Source organism: Erinaceus europaeus, chromosome 3 (genome assembly GCF_950295315.1).
Source record: "Erinaceus europaeus chromosome 3, mEriEur2.1, whole genome shotgun sequence".
In the NCBI taxonomy this organism is placed as follows: domain Eukaryota; kingdom Metazoa; phylum Chordata; class Mammalia; order Eulipotyphla; family Erinaceidae; genus Erinaceus; species Erinaceus europaeus.
This window is the reverse complement of record NC_080164.1, coordinates 44756193-44773384: the sequence shown is the minus strand read 5'-3', so window position 1 is coordinate 44773384 and position 17192 is coordinate 44756193. Positions and strand designations below refer to the sequence as shown.

Genomic DNA, 17192 nt, shown 5'->3' with positions numbered 1-17192 from the left:
ACAAATGCTGCATTTGTTGGGAAGAGCTCCAAGCCAAACACACTACAGTTCTCTGCTGCAGACAATGAGCAGGAAGGGGGGCGGGGCTGAGAATGAGGAGGGTGGCGCCGAGGCCTCCAATACACCATCTGCAGTGCTCAGCAAGCCCCACACAGGGCCAGGCCTGGAGGGGGAACCTGAGGCTGAGAGGAATGACCTGCTTGAATGGTAGGCAGAGTGTACTTCCTCTGTGACAGGTGCGGTGTGTCTGTAGAATCTCAGGATGCAGAGGCTTCAGTTTGCCCTGCCATGTGGGAAGAGAGAGCTAATGCTGCCTTCACAGCAGGTGATTTGAGATGAGTGAGAGAAAATATGTTCTCATCAGAGGCACAGAATACTGGGAGGTGGGGTTTAGCGCATGTGGCGCAAAGCGCAGGGACCGGCAGAAGGATCCCGGTTCAAGACCCCGGCTCCCCACCTGTATGGGTGTCGCTTCACAAGTGGTGAAGCAGGTCTGCAGGTGTCTGTCTTTCTCTCTCCCTCTGTGTCTTCCTATCCTCTCTCCATTTCTCTCTGTCCTATCCAACAACAACATCAATAACAACAACAATAATAACTAAAATAAAGCAAGGGCAACAAAAGGGAATAAATAAACATAAAAAAATACTGGGAGGTGGTTGCAGCCTTAGAATTTGAGGTGATTCCATTCCTGGAGATGATGGGATTTTATCTCTGCATCACAGACTTCAAGAGATAGAGAGCTGGGCTGACCCACAGTGGTGTAGCCCACAGGACTGGGTGAGCCTTGGGAGATTAGCAAGAGCCGTATGGGAGAGTATAGGGGTGGAGAGAGGAGAAAGAACTGGCAAAGAGTCCTGAAGAAGCACCCAGAAGTGAGGAGGCTGAAGGAGTTTGAATTCTGTGGTCTGGGATCAGGTTCCAGAGGGAGGTAGGAGGGAAGCAGAGAGCACAAGAGGGAACTAAGAGTCAGGAGAGTAAGAGAGGAAAAGGCTCAGTCAGTCCAGGCAGAGCCAGAGACCCCCATGAGACCGGGGCAGGCAGATTGGAGCCTGTGATGAGTTCCCTCCCAAAGGCCTGTCTGGGCTAAAGGTCTGAATCAGAGGGTGGGCTAGTGAAGGGTGGAGGTGGGGGGTACACAGCCTTGGGACTCAGCCTGCCACAGAGCCAGTCCTGTGCTGAGGGGTTCAGGGCCTCTGGCACACAGGCCCTCCAGGGACCCCATTAACCAGACGAGACTGTCATAAAGTACAAGGTTTCCTTTCATCTGGTGGCTTTGAACTGCCGCTGAATGCCCGGCCCGGCTTCCCACCTGGAGCCCAGCACACCCACCGAGGCCTGCCTGTACGCCCGGCACCCACCCTGCAAATAAACAGCTAGTAAAAGGGCCCAGACCGGGAGCATAATGAGTGCTTGGGACCTGGGGGGCTGCTCCCCAGACTTGAGTCCCAGCCCAGCTTCTCCCATCAGGGGCTGTTTGAACCTCTGGCTCATTACTGAGCCCATAAACCAGGCCTGAGGATGAGGATGCTGGCAGCCTGTGCAGGCGGCCTAAGAAGGCACCATAAAAGCCCCATGGGGGAAGGAGGCACCTGCATGCAGGAGGCCCAGGGCCAGGAAAGGGTGGTGGTGGGGCGTGCATCAGACGGGGTGCCAGGGGCCAGCTGGCCACCCCAGGCAGCAGTCCTGGCTGCAGTCGGTGTTCCTTGAGATGATGGTTCTTTACGAGTGGTCTTTGGTTTGGGAGCTTTGAGAGGGGCCTGTGTATCCCTCAGTGATCACACAGCGGGAAAAGTCCTGTGAATACTGAGCACCTGGGGCCAGACTGCAGTATTTCCCGCCTCCCATGGTGGATATCTAACTCTCACACCTCAGGCTGGGTCCAGGCCCCTATTGTGGCCTGGTGTCCAAGGTCTAGTTCCCACCATCTGCAGGGTGGTTAGAATGTTCCCTGTCCTTGTCACCCACTGAGCCACAGTAAGGGGACGAAACAGGAGTGAGCTGGCCTGGTCCAGGGCAGCGGCGGTTGGATCCCTGACTCTCAGTGCCAGCTCTTGAAAAGAACACTTCAGGGCCACCCCCCTGGTGGAAACTGGGGTGAGGTGGAGGCCCAGACTCTCAGTTCGCCCATCCTGCTTCCCAGATCACCAGGGCGGAGCCAGATAAGGAGTGAATACAAGGCTCTGGAAACCTGACTGCCTGGCTTTGAGTTTGCCCACCACTCTGAGCTGTGTGACTTGGATGGTACTTGCTTCTGGTCCCCTTGGCTCCTTGTGGTTGTTGGGATGGTAAATTAGTCCACAGTGGTGGAGGGATGGTCCATAAAAATGCAATATTATTATTTTTATTAGCTGTCAGCTCTATGGGAGACTCCTCACTTTACTTACTAATTCTCTGTTGCATCAGCTGTGAAATGAACACGAGAACCTTAACTCCTAGAATTGGGACTATTAAAGGAGTTGCTTTAAGAGAAATGAGCTGCTATCAGCCTGCTGGGGCTTTGGGAACTACCCCCTGGGATCTTAGCATCTTCCCACAAGGAACTGGCTCTGGCAAGTCCCTCAGTGATGTCTGATTCCACTACCTCCTCCAGGAAGCCTTCCAGGGTCCACTACCTGTTTCTAATCTTGCTCTCTCTGATTTCACTCTGGGCCAGGATGCTTTCTGGAGGCTGGACAAGACTGAGAGCAAAATTCCAGCACGTGTGGTCTTCCAGATCTGGGACAATGATAAGTTCTCCTTTGATGACTTTTTGGGTGAGCACAGTTTCTGGGTAGCATCATTCTCTGCATGAAGGGACTATTCTGGAAACCCCAGTGTGTGTGTGTGTGTGTGTGTGTGTGTGTGTGGTGGGGGGCCTCAAAGAAGGGCCAAGTTTATTTCTTGCCCTCAGTGGAGCTCAACCAGATGTGCCATTACCTGGCCTCAGATGTTCATCTTTTATTACTGATTTTTGAAGTTTTATTTTTAATGTAGTAAGGATATAATACAAATAATTTCTACCATTTTCACTTGCTTTTTAATTTTTGTTGCAACATTTTTGCTTACAGATTTGAAGATTCTTTTGGCATCAGTTGTTCATTCAATCTTTTCTTTATGGGATAAGCCTTTAATTTTTAAAATTAATTTAAAAAAGAAAAACAAAGAAAACTGCATTTTTACTGAATGAGAAGACATCTTCAAATGAAAATTAAATAAGCTCATTTTTCATTTAAAAACAAAACAGTTGAAACTACAACCTCTAGATGCCATGAGATTTTTATCCTTCTTCATAATGTGTTTTCAAATTGTGTTCTATGTCTTTTGAATATGTACTAATTTTGTTAAAAGTAGTGTCTAAGATCTGAAATCTTGCAATCCAGAGTTAATTGTATGTTTCCTTAAAGTCTTTTATGTAGAGAACTTAGGCTGCAATATTTGGCATATTTTTTGACTTTCCTTAAATATTTCCTGATTTGTATTAATATTATATTGGAACCATTGTGAAAAATGAAAATATAGCATGCATTTATACTTCAGTGAGGGTGAGATGCATGGGTGGATGGATATATTCATGCTGAAGGCTGATGTAGAGCTGACCTAATGGTAAATGGAATAATATCCTGATTAATGTGTAGACGCAGTGCTCAAATGGGAGCTATAGAGGAATATAGTTACATTGAAACAGATAGATGAGTGGGGAAGCTAAATGGATGAATGGGAAGAAAGAAAACTGGAAAATTAGATTCAATCAGTGGACACTTGTAGTAAGCATTCCACACTGAATAAAAATCTAATCTCATTTGCATGGCATGCAAGAATTTCTCTAGTTTGGTCTCAGAAAGCATTTTTAGATTTATCTCACCCACTTAATCCCTCTTGTAACTATGCTTCAGTCCCACTGACTTCATTATGTTGTTGTGATTGGACTGAGTGAAACCACATGAACTTACTATTTTTATAGGTCAAAGATAGTTGGATACCAGAATTTTCATATGGCTCAACGAAATGGCTAGAGCTAATACATGACACCTACAGGACAGTGTTCACTGCTGCATTAGTCAACCCAAGTGCCTATAAATAGAGATAAGCAAAATAGGGTTTGTCTACACCATGGGATATTATTAAGCCTTAAATGAGTCATGTACTGGTTTATATTATGAATGGATGGACCTTAAGAAAACATTTTGCTATATGAAATAAGCCAGACACAAATGGACAACTATTAAGAGACTGTGATAGATAAGTAGTTGAATGAATGGATGGATTCATACATAGTAAAATGAAGAGTTGAACAGTTGGAAAGTTCTGTTAAGGGCAACTCAATAAGGGTAGGTTAGTGGGAATGTAGATGTGCAAGGAGATAGACTCAGATGCAGCAGATGGGGAGATGGAATGTTTGTGGAATTTGCCCCATGACTAAGCCCATGGATGAAAGCTGAGTTGGTGATAGTGACCTCTTAACCAGCCTAGTCCCAGGGTAGCCCTAGTTTACCAAGGGTTGGGAAAGTCTTCACCTAAGAATCTCTCTCTGCTGCAGGCTCCTTGCAGCTGGATCTCAACCACATGCCCAAGCCAGCCAAGACAGCTGAGAAGTGCTCCTTGGACCAGCTGGATGACACCTTCCACCCAGAGTGGTTTGTGTCCCTGTTTGAACAGAAAACAGTGAAGGGCTGGTGGCCCTGTGTGTCAGAAGAAGGGGAGAAGCAGATTCTGGCGGTATGTATGTCTCCCCCACCCCCGAGCCCACTAGTGGCCCAGGAGTGACATGCCTGTAGCAATTAAGAGTGCACATAAGTGTTATGGTCTCTCTACTGCCCACCTTCCACTTCCATGGCCCCATCCCATTTCCCAGCTTTCTTCCTAGTACTTGAGGTCCAGGGAAGATGCCTTATCTCTGGGCCCCACTGCTCACACTCTGCTCCTGGCTGTCCCGGGGATCTTTTCCTGGGTTCCCTTTTGGCTTAGGTTATTTATGGGGGGCAGGGGGTCATTAATTTTCTTTAAAGGACCCTCCTTGTCCTACGTGCCTGGCCCAGATGTCTGCTCAGCAGTGTCAAAGGGGAACTATGCTTCTCCTGGAGAGAAAGTAAAGCTCTGGCAACCACTCCCTCCCCCCCTCATGTGACCCTTGAGAGAAAATATTCTTGATGCAGAAGGAACTATAGAAATCAATAAAAATTTCAACACCTCAAAAAATACAAAAAAAGGACATACATAGACAATACACAAATGAAGCACCATGAAACAAGATGAGATTTTTTTTCAGTCATTACAAAATATTTATCCTTCCTCTCAATAATCAAACAATGCAATATTTTAAAATGTGGAAGCATATTTTGCCTTTGAAGTTAGAATTGAAAAAGTAGAAATGACCATTTCTAGTGAGGATGCAGAGTGATAGGCCCCTCATCTACTGTTGGGAGTGCTGATGGTTTTACCATTCAAAGAAGCAGCTTGGCACTGTGTATACAGCAAGAGGTTTAACAGTACAGATGTCCTTGGACTCTGTCATTCCCTTTCAGGAATCTCTCTTAGAGGCATAACCAGATAAAATTTAAAAATTAGGTTCTGGGGTGTTTGTTGTAATCTTATTTATAATATCAAAGAATTGGGGACAGCCTAAATGAACCAAAATGAGCAGTTCACTAAATAAATTATGGCCAACCATCCCATAGGATGTTTGACAACCATGGAAAGCAGACTCTAAATAATATGTGATTATATCCTTGCATTGCTTCCTAACTGAAAGAAGGAAGCTATTGGAGGATATGATCATAGTGTGATAGTTCACATGCTTGCAGAGAAAAATGTCTCTGGTGTGTAAAGATCTAGCTGTGCTTGTGTCCACGGGGGTAGGATGGGCCAAAATCTCCATTTTTAAAACAAGTTTCGGGAGTCGGGCTGTAGTGCAGCGGGCTAAGTGCAGGTGGCGCAAAGCACAAGGACCAGTGTAAGGATCCTGGTTCGAACCCTGGCTCCCCACCTGCAGGGGAGTCGCTTCACAGGCGGTGAAGCAGGTCTGCAGGTGTCTATCTTTCTCTCCTCCTCTCTGTCTTCCCCTCCCTCTCTCCATTTCTCTCTGTCCTATCCAACAACAACAACAACAATAATAACTACAACAATAAAACAACAAGGGCAACAAAAGGGAATAAATAAATAATAAAATAAATATAAAAAAAGAAAAAAAGAAAAAAAAACCCAAGTTTCTAAATAGTCAAAGGAGCAGGTATTGCTGTCCTGATCACACCAACCCTCTATCTTTTTCTGAAAGATAATAAAGTGACTCTATTGTTGGCTCTGTGAATCCACTACTTTCAGTGACCATTTTTTTTTCATTCTATTTTATTTAACAGGACAGAAACTGAGAGAGGAGGAGAAATAAGAGAGGGAGAGAGAAAGAGAGACACCTGCAGACCTACTTCACCACTTGTGAAACACCCCTCCTATAGATGGAGAGCAGGGGCTCGAACCTGGGCCCTTGCTCATAGTGATTATGTGTGCTAAACCGGGTGCACCATGACCCAGCCCCTCAGTAAAGTGACTCTTATGTCCGTTCTGCCCTGGCTCCTCTCCAAGCCATGGGACAGAGCTTTTATGTCTCTGACCAGTTCCCCTCTGGCCCCACAGGGCAAGCTGGAGATGACCTTGGAGATCGTAGCCGAGAGCGAGCATGAGGAGCGGCCCGCTGGCCAGGGCCGGGATGAGCCCAACATGAACCCCAAGCTGGAGGACCCAAGGTGAGAGCCGCCTTTGCCTCCTGATGCTCAAGGTGGGTGGAGTGAGATATAACCACAGTCTGGGAGGCAGCCCCCTGCAGAGCCACCCAGAGGCCACAAGACCCACATGGCTCAGAGGGAGCTGCAACTTATCCAAGGCCACACTGTTAGGAAGCAGGCAACAGGCACTGGGTTCCTGAGCTAGTTCTGGAAGCAGGCACTTAGAGACTATGCCACAGAACCCCCCCCAACCCCATCCCCCGCCTGCTAGTTATGCACTCCACATACACACACACCCCACCACCTGCCTCCAAACACCAACATTTTACAGGTAAGGCAACAGTCTCGGCAGCTCAGTGAGGCCATTTCACTCAGAAGGGGGAGAAGTTATGATTCTCCCTCCTGGCATGCCCTTGACCAAACCATTTTCTTTCTTCTTCACTTTTTTCATGCTTTTCATCTTTCTTTAAAAATTTTTTTACTAGTGATTTAATATTGATTCTTTATAAAAAAGAAAACAGAATTAAAAGCTTTCAAGCAGTGTCAAAAGATTTAATAGTGAGGGTTGTATTGTTATGTGGAAAACTGAAAAATGTTATACATGTACAAACTATTGTATTTACTGGCGACTGTAAAACATTAATCCCCCAATAAAGGAAAAAATATTTAAAAAAATTATCAAATAACAGGAGTACAACTCTGTACCATTCCCACCACCAGAATTCCAAATCCCTAATCCTTTCATTGTAAGCTACAGCGATTCTCTTGTGGTTGTAAATACAGGTTAACTGTTATTTCTACAATTATCTGTCTATATTTGTATATATTTGACTCCACCCCCTCCCTTTTTTTCCCCTATGGTCCCATCTTCTCTTCCTTTCCAAGTTACACAGATAGCTATCACCACATCCCATCCAAATGTCCCTCCCTTTTTACTCTTCTCTCTCCAGGTCCTGATGGAATTGGAGTTCAGAGCCCTCTGACCATCACCCCCCTTTCATTTCTCCCCCACCTGGGACTATGCATCAAAATAATTTTTGAGGTGCAGGAGGTTGGAGTTCTGGCTTTTGTAATTATTTCTCTGCTGGACATGGGCATTCTGACCAAGCCATTTTCCACACCTCTCCTGTGGACTCCCTGTAGCTTTAAGCAGTTCTCCTCAACTAGGGGGTTATGCTCTGTCTTCCCTACCTCACAGTCCCTTCTGGCCTTCTGGGGTATAGAGAAGTCTAGTGGGTATGGAAGCCTTGCAGGAGGTTACTGGGAACTGAACGATGGCTGGATAGGTGCAGGGAGCTGTGTTCTTCCTGGCAGAATTGGCTTTTTAAAGCTTCAAGTCTAGGTGGATTGAGCACAGATTGCCCATTTTCATGGCGTGACCCCAGTGCTGTGGGGCTGGTGGGGACAGTGAGTCACCCAGGTATTCAACCTTTTTCATAGATACAACATAGTACTTGCTCTCTGGTTGTGAGGCTGACCCCAGGAGAAGCATTTGAGGCTCTTGGTTCCAAGGAGAGAAAAATCCTCTTTTTAGGTCTGGGGAGATATCACAGTAGTTACTCAACAGACTTTCATACTTGAGCCTCTGAAGTCTCAGGTTCACTCCCTGGTGCCGGCAAAGGCAAAGCTGGGCAGTACTCTGGCCAAAAGAATACTACTTTTTTAAAAGTCTATTTTGGGGGTTCATCTCCCACCTCGACTGTGGGCATCTCTGCAGGTGGCATATCTGGGGCTCGGGCCTAGCTCATCTGATATGGAAGCTCCCCAAGGCTGTGTCCAGCATCTGATTCTCTAGTCTCAGACACAATCCTGATTTGGTGGTGCTCACACTGGAGGTAGGGGTGAGAGGAGAAGGGAATGTGGAGACAAGGATCTGAGTTTGATGGAAGGGACTGAGGGCCAGGTAGATTGAAGAAAACTGCCTTGCTGGGGAGCCCTGCTGATCTCTGGGTCTCTCTCCAGGCGCCCTGACACCTCCTTCCTCTGGTTCACCTCCCCATACAAAACCATGAAGTTCATCCTGTGGCGGCGCTTCCGGTGTGTCATCATCCTCTTCATCATCCTCTTCATCCTGCTGCTGTTCCTGGGCATTTTTGTCTATGCCTTCCCGGTGAGTGGGTTGAGTGAGGCAGCATGGAGCCTGTCATGGAGGTTCAATGGGTCTTATGAGGGAGACAGGAGCCCTGCTCTGGGGGGCTCTGGATCCAGGGTTTTTTTGGTTTTTGGTTTTTTTTTTGGTCTATATATTTTGTGTTGATTTAATAATGATTGACAAGTTCGTAGGATAAGAGGGGTACAATTCCACACAATTCCCACCACTAGAGTTCCATATCCCATCCCTTCCATTAGAAGCTTTCCTATTCTTCATCCCTCTGGGAGTATAGACCAAGGATCATTATGGGATGCATAAGATGGATGCATAAGGTCTGGTTATTTATTTATTTATTTATTTATTTATTTATTTATTCTTTTGTTCCCTTGTCATTTATCATTGTTGTTGTTATTGTTGTTGTTGTTGTTGCTGTCATTGTTGTTGGATAGGACAGAAAGGAATTGAGAGAGGAAGGGAAGACAGAGAGGGGGAGAGAAAGACAGACACCTACAGACCTGCTTCACCGCCTGTGAAGCAAACCCCCTGCAGGTGGGAAGCCGGGGGCTCAAACCAGGATCCTGATGCCAGTCCATGTGCTTTCTACCATGTGCACTTAACTCACTGGGCCACTGCCCAGCTCCCAGGGTCTGGCTTCTGTAATTGCTTCTCCACTGGACATGGGCATTGGCAGGTCAATTCATACTCCCAGCCTGTTTCTGTCTTTCCCTAGTGGAGGAGGGCTCTGGAGAAGTGAGGTTACAGAACACATTGGTGAGGTTGTCTGCCCAGGGAAGTCATGTTGGTGTCATGGTAGTATCTGCAATTTGTTGGCTGAAAAACATTAAGATATAAAGCAGAACAGATTGTTCAATAATCAGGAACTTAAAGGTAAGCATATAGCAGATGAGATTTGGGGTCTCCATTTTGGAAAAAGCTAGGAACTCTATTTTAGGTATATTCCAAGGGGCCCATGACTTTACTAGTTTTTGCCTGAGTCCTACCGCTAACAGGTGGGTTAAAGGTATTGCCTAGGGAGATGGTGTCATAGTTGGAAATAGGACTAAAAAGCTGAATCAGAGCAGAGAGTAGCTCCCAAATATGAGAAAAGTATATAAATACCATTAACTGTAAACTTCATCAATTTGATCTGGGGCCCATTTTCAGCACAGGAGCCTGTGTTACCTCTGTATGCCTACAGGTCTGAGTTCACCTTCTGTGGTCACAGCTAGGAACATTCTAGGACTCATTTCCCGACCAGTCTTCTTGGGAGTGGCAGACTATGTTGACCCAGCCTCCCTTCCGAGAATGGGGCAGTCCTTACCATTGTTGTTCCACATTGAGGGCGAAGTCCTGTAGAGGCCTACAAGTGGGTCCACCATGCTGTTCCTAATGGAGATGACCAGTGGTGGTGGAGAGAGGGATCTGTTAGAGGTCTAGGCCCATCATATCTGTGTGGAAATCCAAGGATTCCCTGACTAGGGCCCCATGGATCGTTTTTTTTTTTTTTTTTTTTTTAATGCTAGTGGGGAAACTAAGTTCTTGCCCTCAGTAGGGAGACATAGCTGTTTTCAGTCAGTATTTGGAATATGTAACCAATGAGTTGGTAGAGGGGAGCCTCTTTGGGTGGTGGGTGATAGAAACTGAGTCTGGATGGGAAGGAAGGGAAGGTGGAGGTAGCAGAGCAGAAGAGAAATGTCGTTCTCTGTGGGGACCGACATTTGCTTTCTGTTTTATGACTGTGGATCACACACAGGTTTACTACTCTGGACTGACTTTTTCTTTTCTTTTTAATTAATTAAAGAAATTTTTATTAAATTAATTAATTAATTACCAGAGCACTAATCAGCTCTGGCTTATAGTGGTATAGGGGATTGAACCTGTGACTGCAGAGCCTCAGGCATGACAGTCTGTTTTGCATAACCATTATGCTATCTACCCCCACCCTTATTATCTTTATTTATTGGGTAGAGACAGCCAGAAATTAAGAAGGTAGGGGGAGATAGAGTGAGAGAGAGAGAGAGAGACAGAGAGAAACCTGCAGGACAGCTTCACCACTTGCAAAGTTTTCCCCCAGCAGGTGGGGACTGGGGGCTCACACCCAGGTCCTTGAGCATTGTCACAAGTGCGCCCAATAACTGTGCCACCACCTGACTCCCTGACTTTTTTTCTTTTCATTCTTTTAACTTCAGATAGAGGGAGATAGAGAAAGCTAGGGAGAAACATTGCAGTACTGGAGTGTCTTTCCTCTTCTGTGTGGCTCAAGGACTCAGACCTGGAGCCAAACACCTGCACCTGGCAAGGCATGCATCCCAGGGGGAGCTATCCCTTAGTCCCCAGGAATGACACTTTCTCAGGTCCAAAGGCCCTGGGGCAAGGACAGAGCCTGCGTTGACCTGAGGACCTGGTTAGAGTGCCTGCCTCCTGCAGGCTGGATGTGGGACAGTGCAAGCAAGCAGGGGATGACTGCATATTGGGGACCCCTTCTGCCTGCTGAGGAGCCAGCTGAGAAGTAACAAATGGCTTCAGGGACACACTAATGAGGGCCCTCTCAGGGAGGAGACTCCGGAGACCCCCACTCCATACAGCTCATCAGGGATGTCTGCCACCCCCACCCCCTCTGCCCACATCTCGGCAATTTCAGACCTCAGTGGGATCAGTGTTCCCAGCTGAAAACCTGATTTTGACTGTTCTTTGCTTTTTTTTTCTTTATTAGGAGGATTAATGGTTTATAGTCAACTGTAAAATACAGAAGTTTGTACATGTGTAACATTTCTTATGTTTCTTTTTTTAAAATTATCTTTATTTATTTACTGGATAGAAACTGCCAGAAATCAAGAGGGAAAGGAGTGATAGAGGGAGGGAGAGAGAGGCACCTGAAACACTGCCTCACAACTTGCAAAGCTTTCCCTTTGCAGGTGAGGACTGGAGGTTCAAACCCAGGTCGTTGAGCACTGTAACGTGTACATTCAACTAGGTGTGCCACCACCTGGTCCTGCTTTTTTTTTTTTAAAAAAAAACCTTCCCATATGAACATTTCAAACCAATAGGGAAGTAGAGAGAATGATGTCATCAGCTCCAGCTTACCCTGATCTCAATGGCACAGACAGGGAGAGGGCAGGCTTAGGATTGCATGACCACCTTCATAGCCCCCAGCCCAGAGCCAGGCCACTGTGGACACTGAGTGACCAAACACGTACACTGTCCACGCTGCTCGCAACTCTAAGGGGGCTGGGCAGCCTGGAGCACCATGCAGAAGTGTTTCCAGGATCCGTTAGAAGAGTCACAGCTGACTGGCACAACACAGCTACAGTCCAGAGCTATGATCCGATTGTCAGGGCCTGAGGTTTACACCTTGTGGAGGACCCTCTTGAAGCATAGAAAAATGTAATTACAAATACAAGATTGGACCCTGGACTGTGGAAGGGCAATGATGAGGGGTGTTGTGGCTCTTGAGCTCCCCTGGGGGTGCCCTGGGACTTGGGGTTAGGCTAGGACTTTGTCAGGTCATCCCCCTGCGGCCCATCCCCAGTCAGGCAGGCCCAAGCTGTCAAATATGGGGAGGTCCTGTTCTCCTCACCTGAGCCTTTTCTCATTTTGAATCTGTCTGTCTAGCTGCCATTGGGTCCAGCTGAAGCCTGAGGACATCACTGTGTGCTGGGGATAGGGTGTGGTGAGGAAGAAGGTGACATGTGATGTGACCAGGACACTTGCCACACCAGGAGATAGAGTAATGTCAGGGAAGGAGGGGAGCTCGGGGTATAGTCAGAGCTAGTGCACACCTCGCACCCAGAACTGGTGGTCAGGGAGCTGGCTGGTAATGCTGCGTCCTGGGCCGGCTCCAGGCTTGCATCTAGGCACATTCACGTTGGGGAGGTCGTATTAGTCTGGGTGGAGAACTGTGAATGGAGTCAGGAGATAACATGATGGGCTCCACTTCTGCTGGGAGCTTTCTGTGTGACGTTGGCAAGGGTCCCCTATGTGGGGGTGCTCAGTGAGGTCACCCCTGGGCTGCTATGGCTAGACTGTGCTCAGGGGAGCTCATCACCCTTCTTGGGGGACTGTGCCCCACGCCTGTCCACCCACTCTGCTGAGGAGCCCTGGGAACTGTCCTTCTAAAATACCAGCCCTGTCTTCCCCAGTGCTGATGTGTGTGTGTGTGTGTGGGGGGCAGATTCTAGGTGAGGGGTGCAGTGGCCAAAGTAAACCTGGGTCATTGGAGGCTGGAGACTGTTTCTGTCTGCAGGCATTTGCTCCAAGCTGGGTAAAATCTTGCTTCCTTCCAGCCATGAGTCAATCACCTGGTAGGTTCTAGACCTGCTCATCCTTACCTGGCTTTCTGGCCTTGGGGGCAGAGGGTCTGGTGGGGCAGGGGTCCAGGCCAGGGCTGCCCCTACCCAGTTGGCCTAATTCCCCACCCTCTTGGAAATTCCCCTGGGAGGAAGGCAAGGAGGGCAGCCTGTCTGATCCCTCCCAGCTCCCCTTGGAGGCAGCCGGGAGTGGGGCCAGAGAGGGGGAGGCAGGAGGCGATCTGGCAGGGAGGGAGCTTTGTCTCCAGACGGCGCTGGGGAACATACTGTCCCAATTAGGAGTCCTGTGTTGTGTTGTATGTTTTCATGGTTTTTTTTTGGGGGGGGGCTGGGAAGGGGAGATTCCTGTTAGTCTTGCAGCAGCCAGGGCTTAATCAGGGGTGACCCATCTCCGTGGCTAGTCTGTGTATTACCCCCCACCCCTCTACCACCCCTTTCTGGACAGAGGCATCATGTCCAGTGAGTCTGGGTTCCCCTTGTAGGAGTATGTAGGAAGGGGTTCAGAGAATTACTGCTGTGTCTTTCATTCACCTGTTCTCTTGGAAGTGGGCTGGAATTTGAGAACAGGCTCTAAGGGACATGTGGGGGCTGGGTAGCAGATCAGACAGTGGTCCCCGCAGTCGGAGGGCACCAGCAGAGTTTCGGGAGGGAATGGGCCTGCCGACTGGCACTGGTAGAGGGTGGGTGATGGGCAGGCTGCAGTAGGTGGTTGAAAGGAAGAGGCTCTTGCCCCCTTTTTTCCTCCCTGCCTCCTTCCCTGCTGACAGTTGTCATCATGGTCCCTACTGCCTCTCTTCCTCCAGAACTATGCTGCCATGAAGCTGGTGAAGCCCTTCAGCTGAGGACTCAGTGCAAGGCCAGCTGCCTCCTTTGCCAGCTCATCAGATGCTCCGCTTGATCTCCTGCCTGAGTGGACAGACGGGCAGATGGACGTGTGCCCAGATTTGCTAACGTGGAATTTAGGAGGACCCTGCTTCTGTCATTTCTCTCTTCCCCAACTCAAGCCTTTTTTGGATCAGCCTGAATGTATTTCAGTATAAAACACCTGGAACCATGAAACAGACAGCTCTGGTGTTGGTGTGTGTCTCTCATCCCTGGATAGTGTGTGTCCAGGAGGGGCTGTCTGTGTCTGCTCAGCTTTGAAAGAACTGGTGGGCTTTGAGCTTTTCTATACAAGCTACACAGAGACCTAGCACCTTGTGCCTCCCTCCCCCCACTTCTGCCCCCTCCCCCTCCCCTCGGCATTGCTGCTGCCTCCCCAAGGTTGCACTTTGCTCCCTTAGGCAAGTGTTACCCGTTCCTTCTGGTTTCATTCACCATGTGCCTGAAGATTTCTCTCTTTGTACAGTGCAGCTTCCGGAAAGGGTTGGGCTGGGAACTCTCTGGAAATATAGGCCTGCTGGACCCCTGGCTTCCACCTTACTTCCTATGCTCTTAGGATTTTCTGTGGTGCCCATCCTTGCTTCCTCTTTAAAGATCTGATCTGATCTGAATAGACACACCTTATTCTTGCAATTCAAAGCTTGGCATTAGCCATAAGTCTGAAAGCTTCAGGAATCAGGTCTGAGCTATGGGACTAGCAGGAATAGACATAAGAGAACCAGCAAAGAGCATGAAAACAAGTGTTTGCAAAATACAAGCCTCTCCCTCTCTCTGGCCCAAGGGCCTGGGACTCTGGAGTGTAGAGCTACCTGCCTCCTTAACCTGCTGCCCAGGAGCGCTTCTCCCGTTCCCTGCTTCCATTCCTACCACAAGCCTGCTCCCCCTTCCTTAGCTTCAAAGTCCTGGAGTGATCTTTCCAGGCCCCTTGACACCTCATTGCACTTTGAAACCAGACTGAGGCCCTAAGTAGTTCCCATTGATTGGTAGGGGGAGATAGGTTGGACCCTCTGGGGATGGAGTGATAGTTTCCCTGGGAGAACTTGAGGTGAGGTGATGGCCCTCAGTGACCAGTTCTGTATAGTGCCTGAGAACCTGACTGGTCAGTCCTGAGACCCTGACAGGGACCAGAGCCTGAGAAAGTTGGGAAAAGTTGGTCTGGTGATGAGCCTCTTCCTGGTCCTCACTGTGGGTGCCTGTGTGAGGCAGTGAGAGCCAGCTTTCTTACAGAGAAGACCCAAGAGGACAGAGGGGAAGTGGGTATAGCTGTCACTTCAGGAGGTGCTGAGGGAGCTTCAGAGGTTCAGGGACACCTGGGAAACTGAAGACGGAGAGGAGGAAGTCACTGGGGAGAGAATATGGGGCCAAAATGTAACCAGTTTGGGGATGGGCTCGGGGGGATTGTTAGCTTTGGAATGGAGACTCTATTTCTTCTAGAATAGAAGGCAAGAGGAAGTAAATGCATATGATGCAGCCATTAGCCGGGTTAAACACACTCTGGGAGGTACTGTGGCCACTGTATATTTTCTTTTTCTTTTATTCTTGCTGCTCTGAATTGTAGGTAGTAGGAAACTTGACTCTAGCAAAGGACTTTGCAGAAATGAATCCAGCTTCTCCACTCTGTCATCAAGAGCTTGCATTCTCCCTCTGCTCTGTCTTCCTCTTGGTTGACTCTAGGCTAAAACTGGCTCCATTTCTAGAGCTGAAGTTGAAGCTACTCCCTGCCACCAAGTCAGACTCGAGGCATAGGAAGTAGATGGCAAGGAGAAACCACATGCAGAAAAATGCTTATTGAGAGACTTCACCTGGCAACCCTAGAGCAGGTTCTGAGGATGCTACAGAGACTCAAACTTCTGTAACTTCCAGTGTTGGGGCAAAACCTTTCCAGGGAATCATGGTTGCCTGTATCCTTATAAGAGTAGCAGAAAACAACCACCCCCCCGCCCCTGCCATAGAGCAGAATGCTATCAGAGAGCCCAGTGCACTTGCATGGAGGAGAGATGGGAGGCAGAGGGGCTGGAAGGGTGTGCTGAGGTGTGGAAGAACCTCACATGTGCAGCAGAGGAGTGAGAACTTCATCCTGGATGTGAGAAGAGGCACAGAAGAACTTGAAGCTGGACTTGATCAGGACCATGCATTTTGAAACATCATTCTAGCTTGAGTCTCACCTTAGAAACTTTCGAAGGGTATGTGGGTGATCTTCAGGTTACATAAAAACTTTATGGCCTTTGAGGGGGTGAGGAGTCAGTGACCTTCCCAATTCTCAACTAGCTCTTTGCTCCTAAGTCAGGACTTTGTGTGGTCAGTTTCAGAAGGTCATTCGAGAAGGCAGATTATTATTATTATGTTGTTGTTGTTATTGTTGTTAGCAGAGCACTGATCAGTTCTGGCTTATAGTGGTGCTGGTGTTTGAACCTGAGACATCAAAGATTCAAGCGTGAAAGGTTTGTTTTGCATAACCATTATGCTTTCAGTCCAGCGCTAGAAGGCAGACTTATTAGTCTGGAAATGAACTGTGGAAGATCTGAGTCAGGGAAGGAGTCATTCATTCATTTATAGAAATTACATATATATATATTCTATGTACCAGACAGAATGCTAGGCTCTGGAAACACAATGTTGAGCAAGATAAAAATGGCTCTTGTCCTCCCAGAGCTCACAGGTAGGAGACAGACATGAGTATAGTAAGCAGTTATAATATCCTGATGGATGAGGGGTTAGAGGGTCAAGAGTAGGGTCGGGAAAGATAAGAGAGGGCATAATATGCAAAGACAGGCCCAAATAGAAGCTAGTTCAGAGCTATATGGATTTCCACATGGGTACAGAGCAATGTTTCTCAACTAGGGGCAGTTTCTTAAAAAATATTTATTTATTCCCTTTTGTTGCCCTTTTTATTGTTGTAGTTATTATTGTTCTTGTCGTTGGATAGGACAGAGAGAAATGGAGAGAGGAGGGGGAGACAAAGAGGGGGAGAGAAAGATAGACACCTGCAGAACTGCTTCACTGCTTGTGACCTCCCTGCAGTTGGGGAGCCAGTGGCTTGAACCGGGATCCTTATGCTGGTCCTTGCGTTTTGTGCCATGTGCACTTAACCCGCTGCGCTACCGCCTGATTCCCAAGGTGCAGTTTTGTCTCCTGGAACACATTTGACAGTATCTGGAGACACTGGTAATGAACACAGTTGGAGTGTTGGCAGTGAAGGTGCTACTCACATCCAGT

The 17192-nt window shown here is 47.9% G+C and overlaps 1 protein-coding gene across 17 annotated transcripts in view; it reads left to right on the top strand.

Annotated features, from left to right (window-relative positions):
* The window catches only part of DYSF (dysferlin), a 272723-nt gene extending 258566 nt beyond the window's left edge, over positions 1–14157 (top strand). For all 17 annotated transcript variants that reach the window (XM_060187109.1, XM_060187107.1, XM_060187114.1 and 14 more), the window contains 5 exons: positions 2654–2753; positions 4517–4695; positions 6607–6716; positions 8658–8805; positions 13898–14157. In XM_060187109.1, the coding sequence (XP_060043092.1) occupies positions 2654–2753; positions 4517–4695; positions 6607–6716; positions 8658–8805; positions 13898–13936 (576 nt within the window). In that variant the 3' untranslated portion in view covers positions 13937–14157. The remainder of the gene's footprint in view (positions 1–2653; positions 2754–4516; positions 4696–6606; positions 6717–8657; positions 8806–13897) is intronic.
* Positions 14158–17192: the final 3035 nt, after the last annotated feature.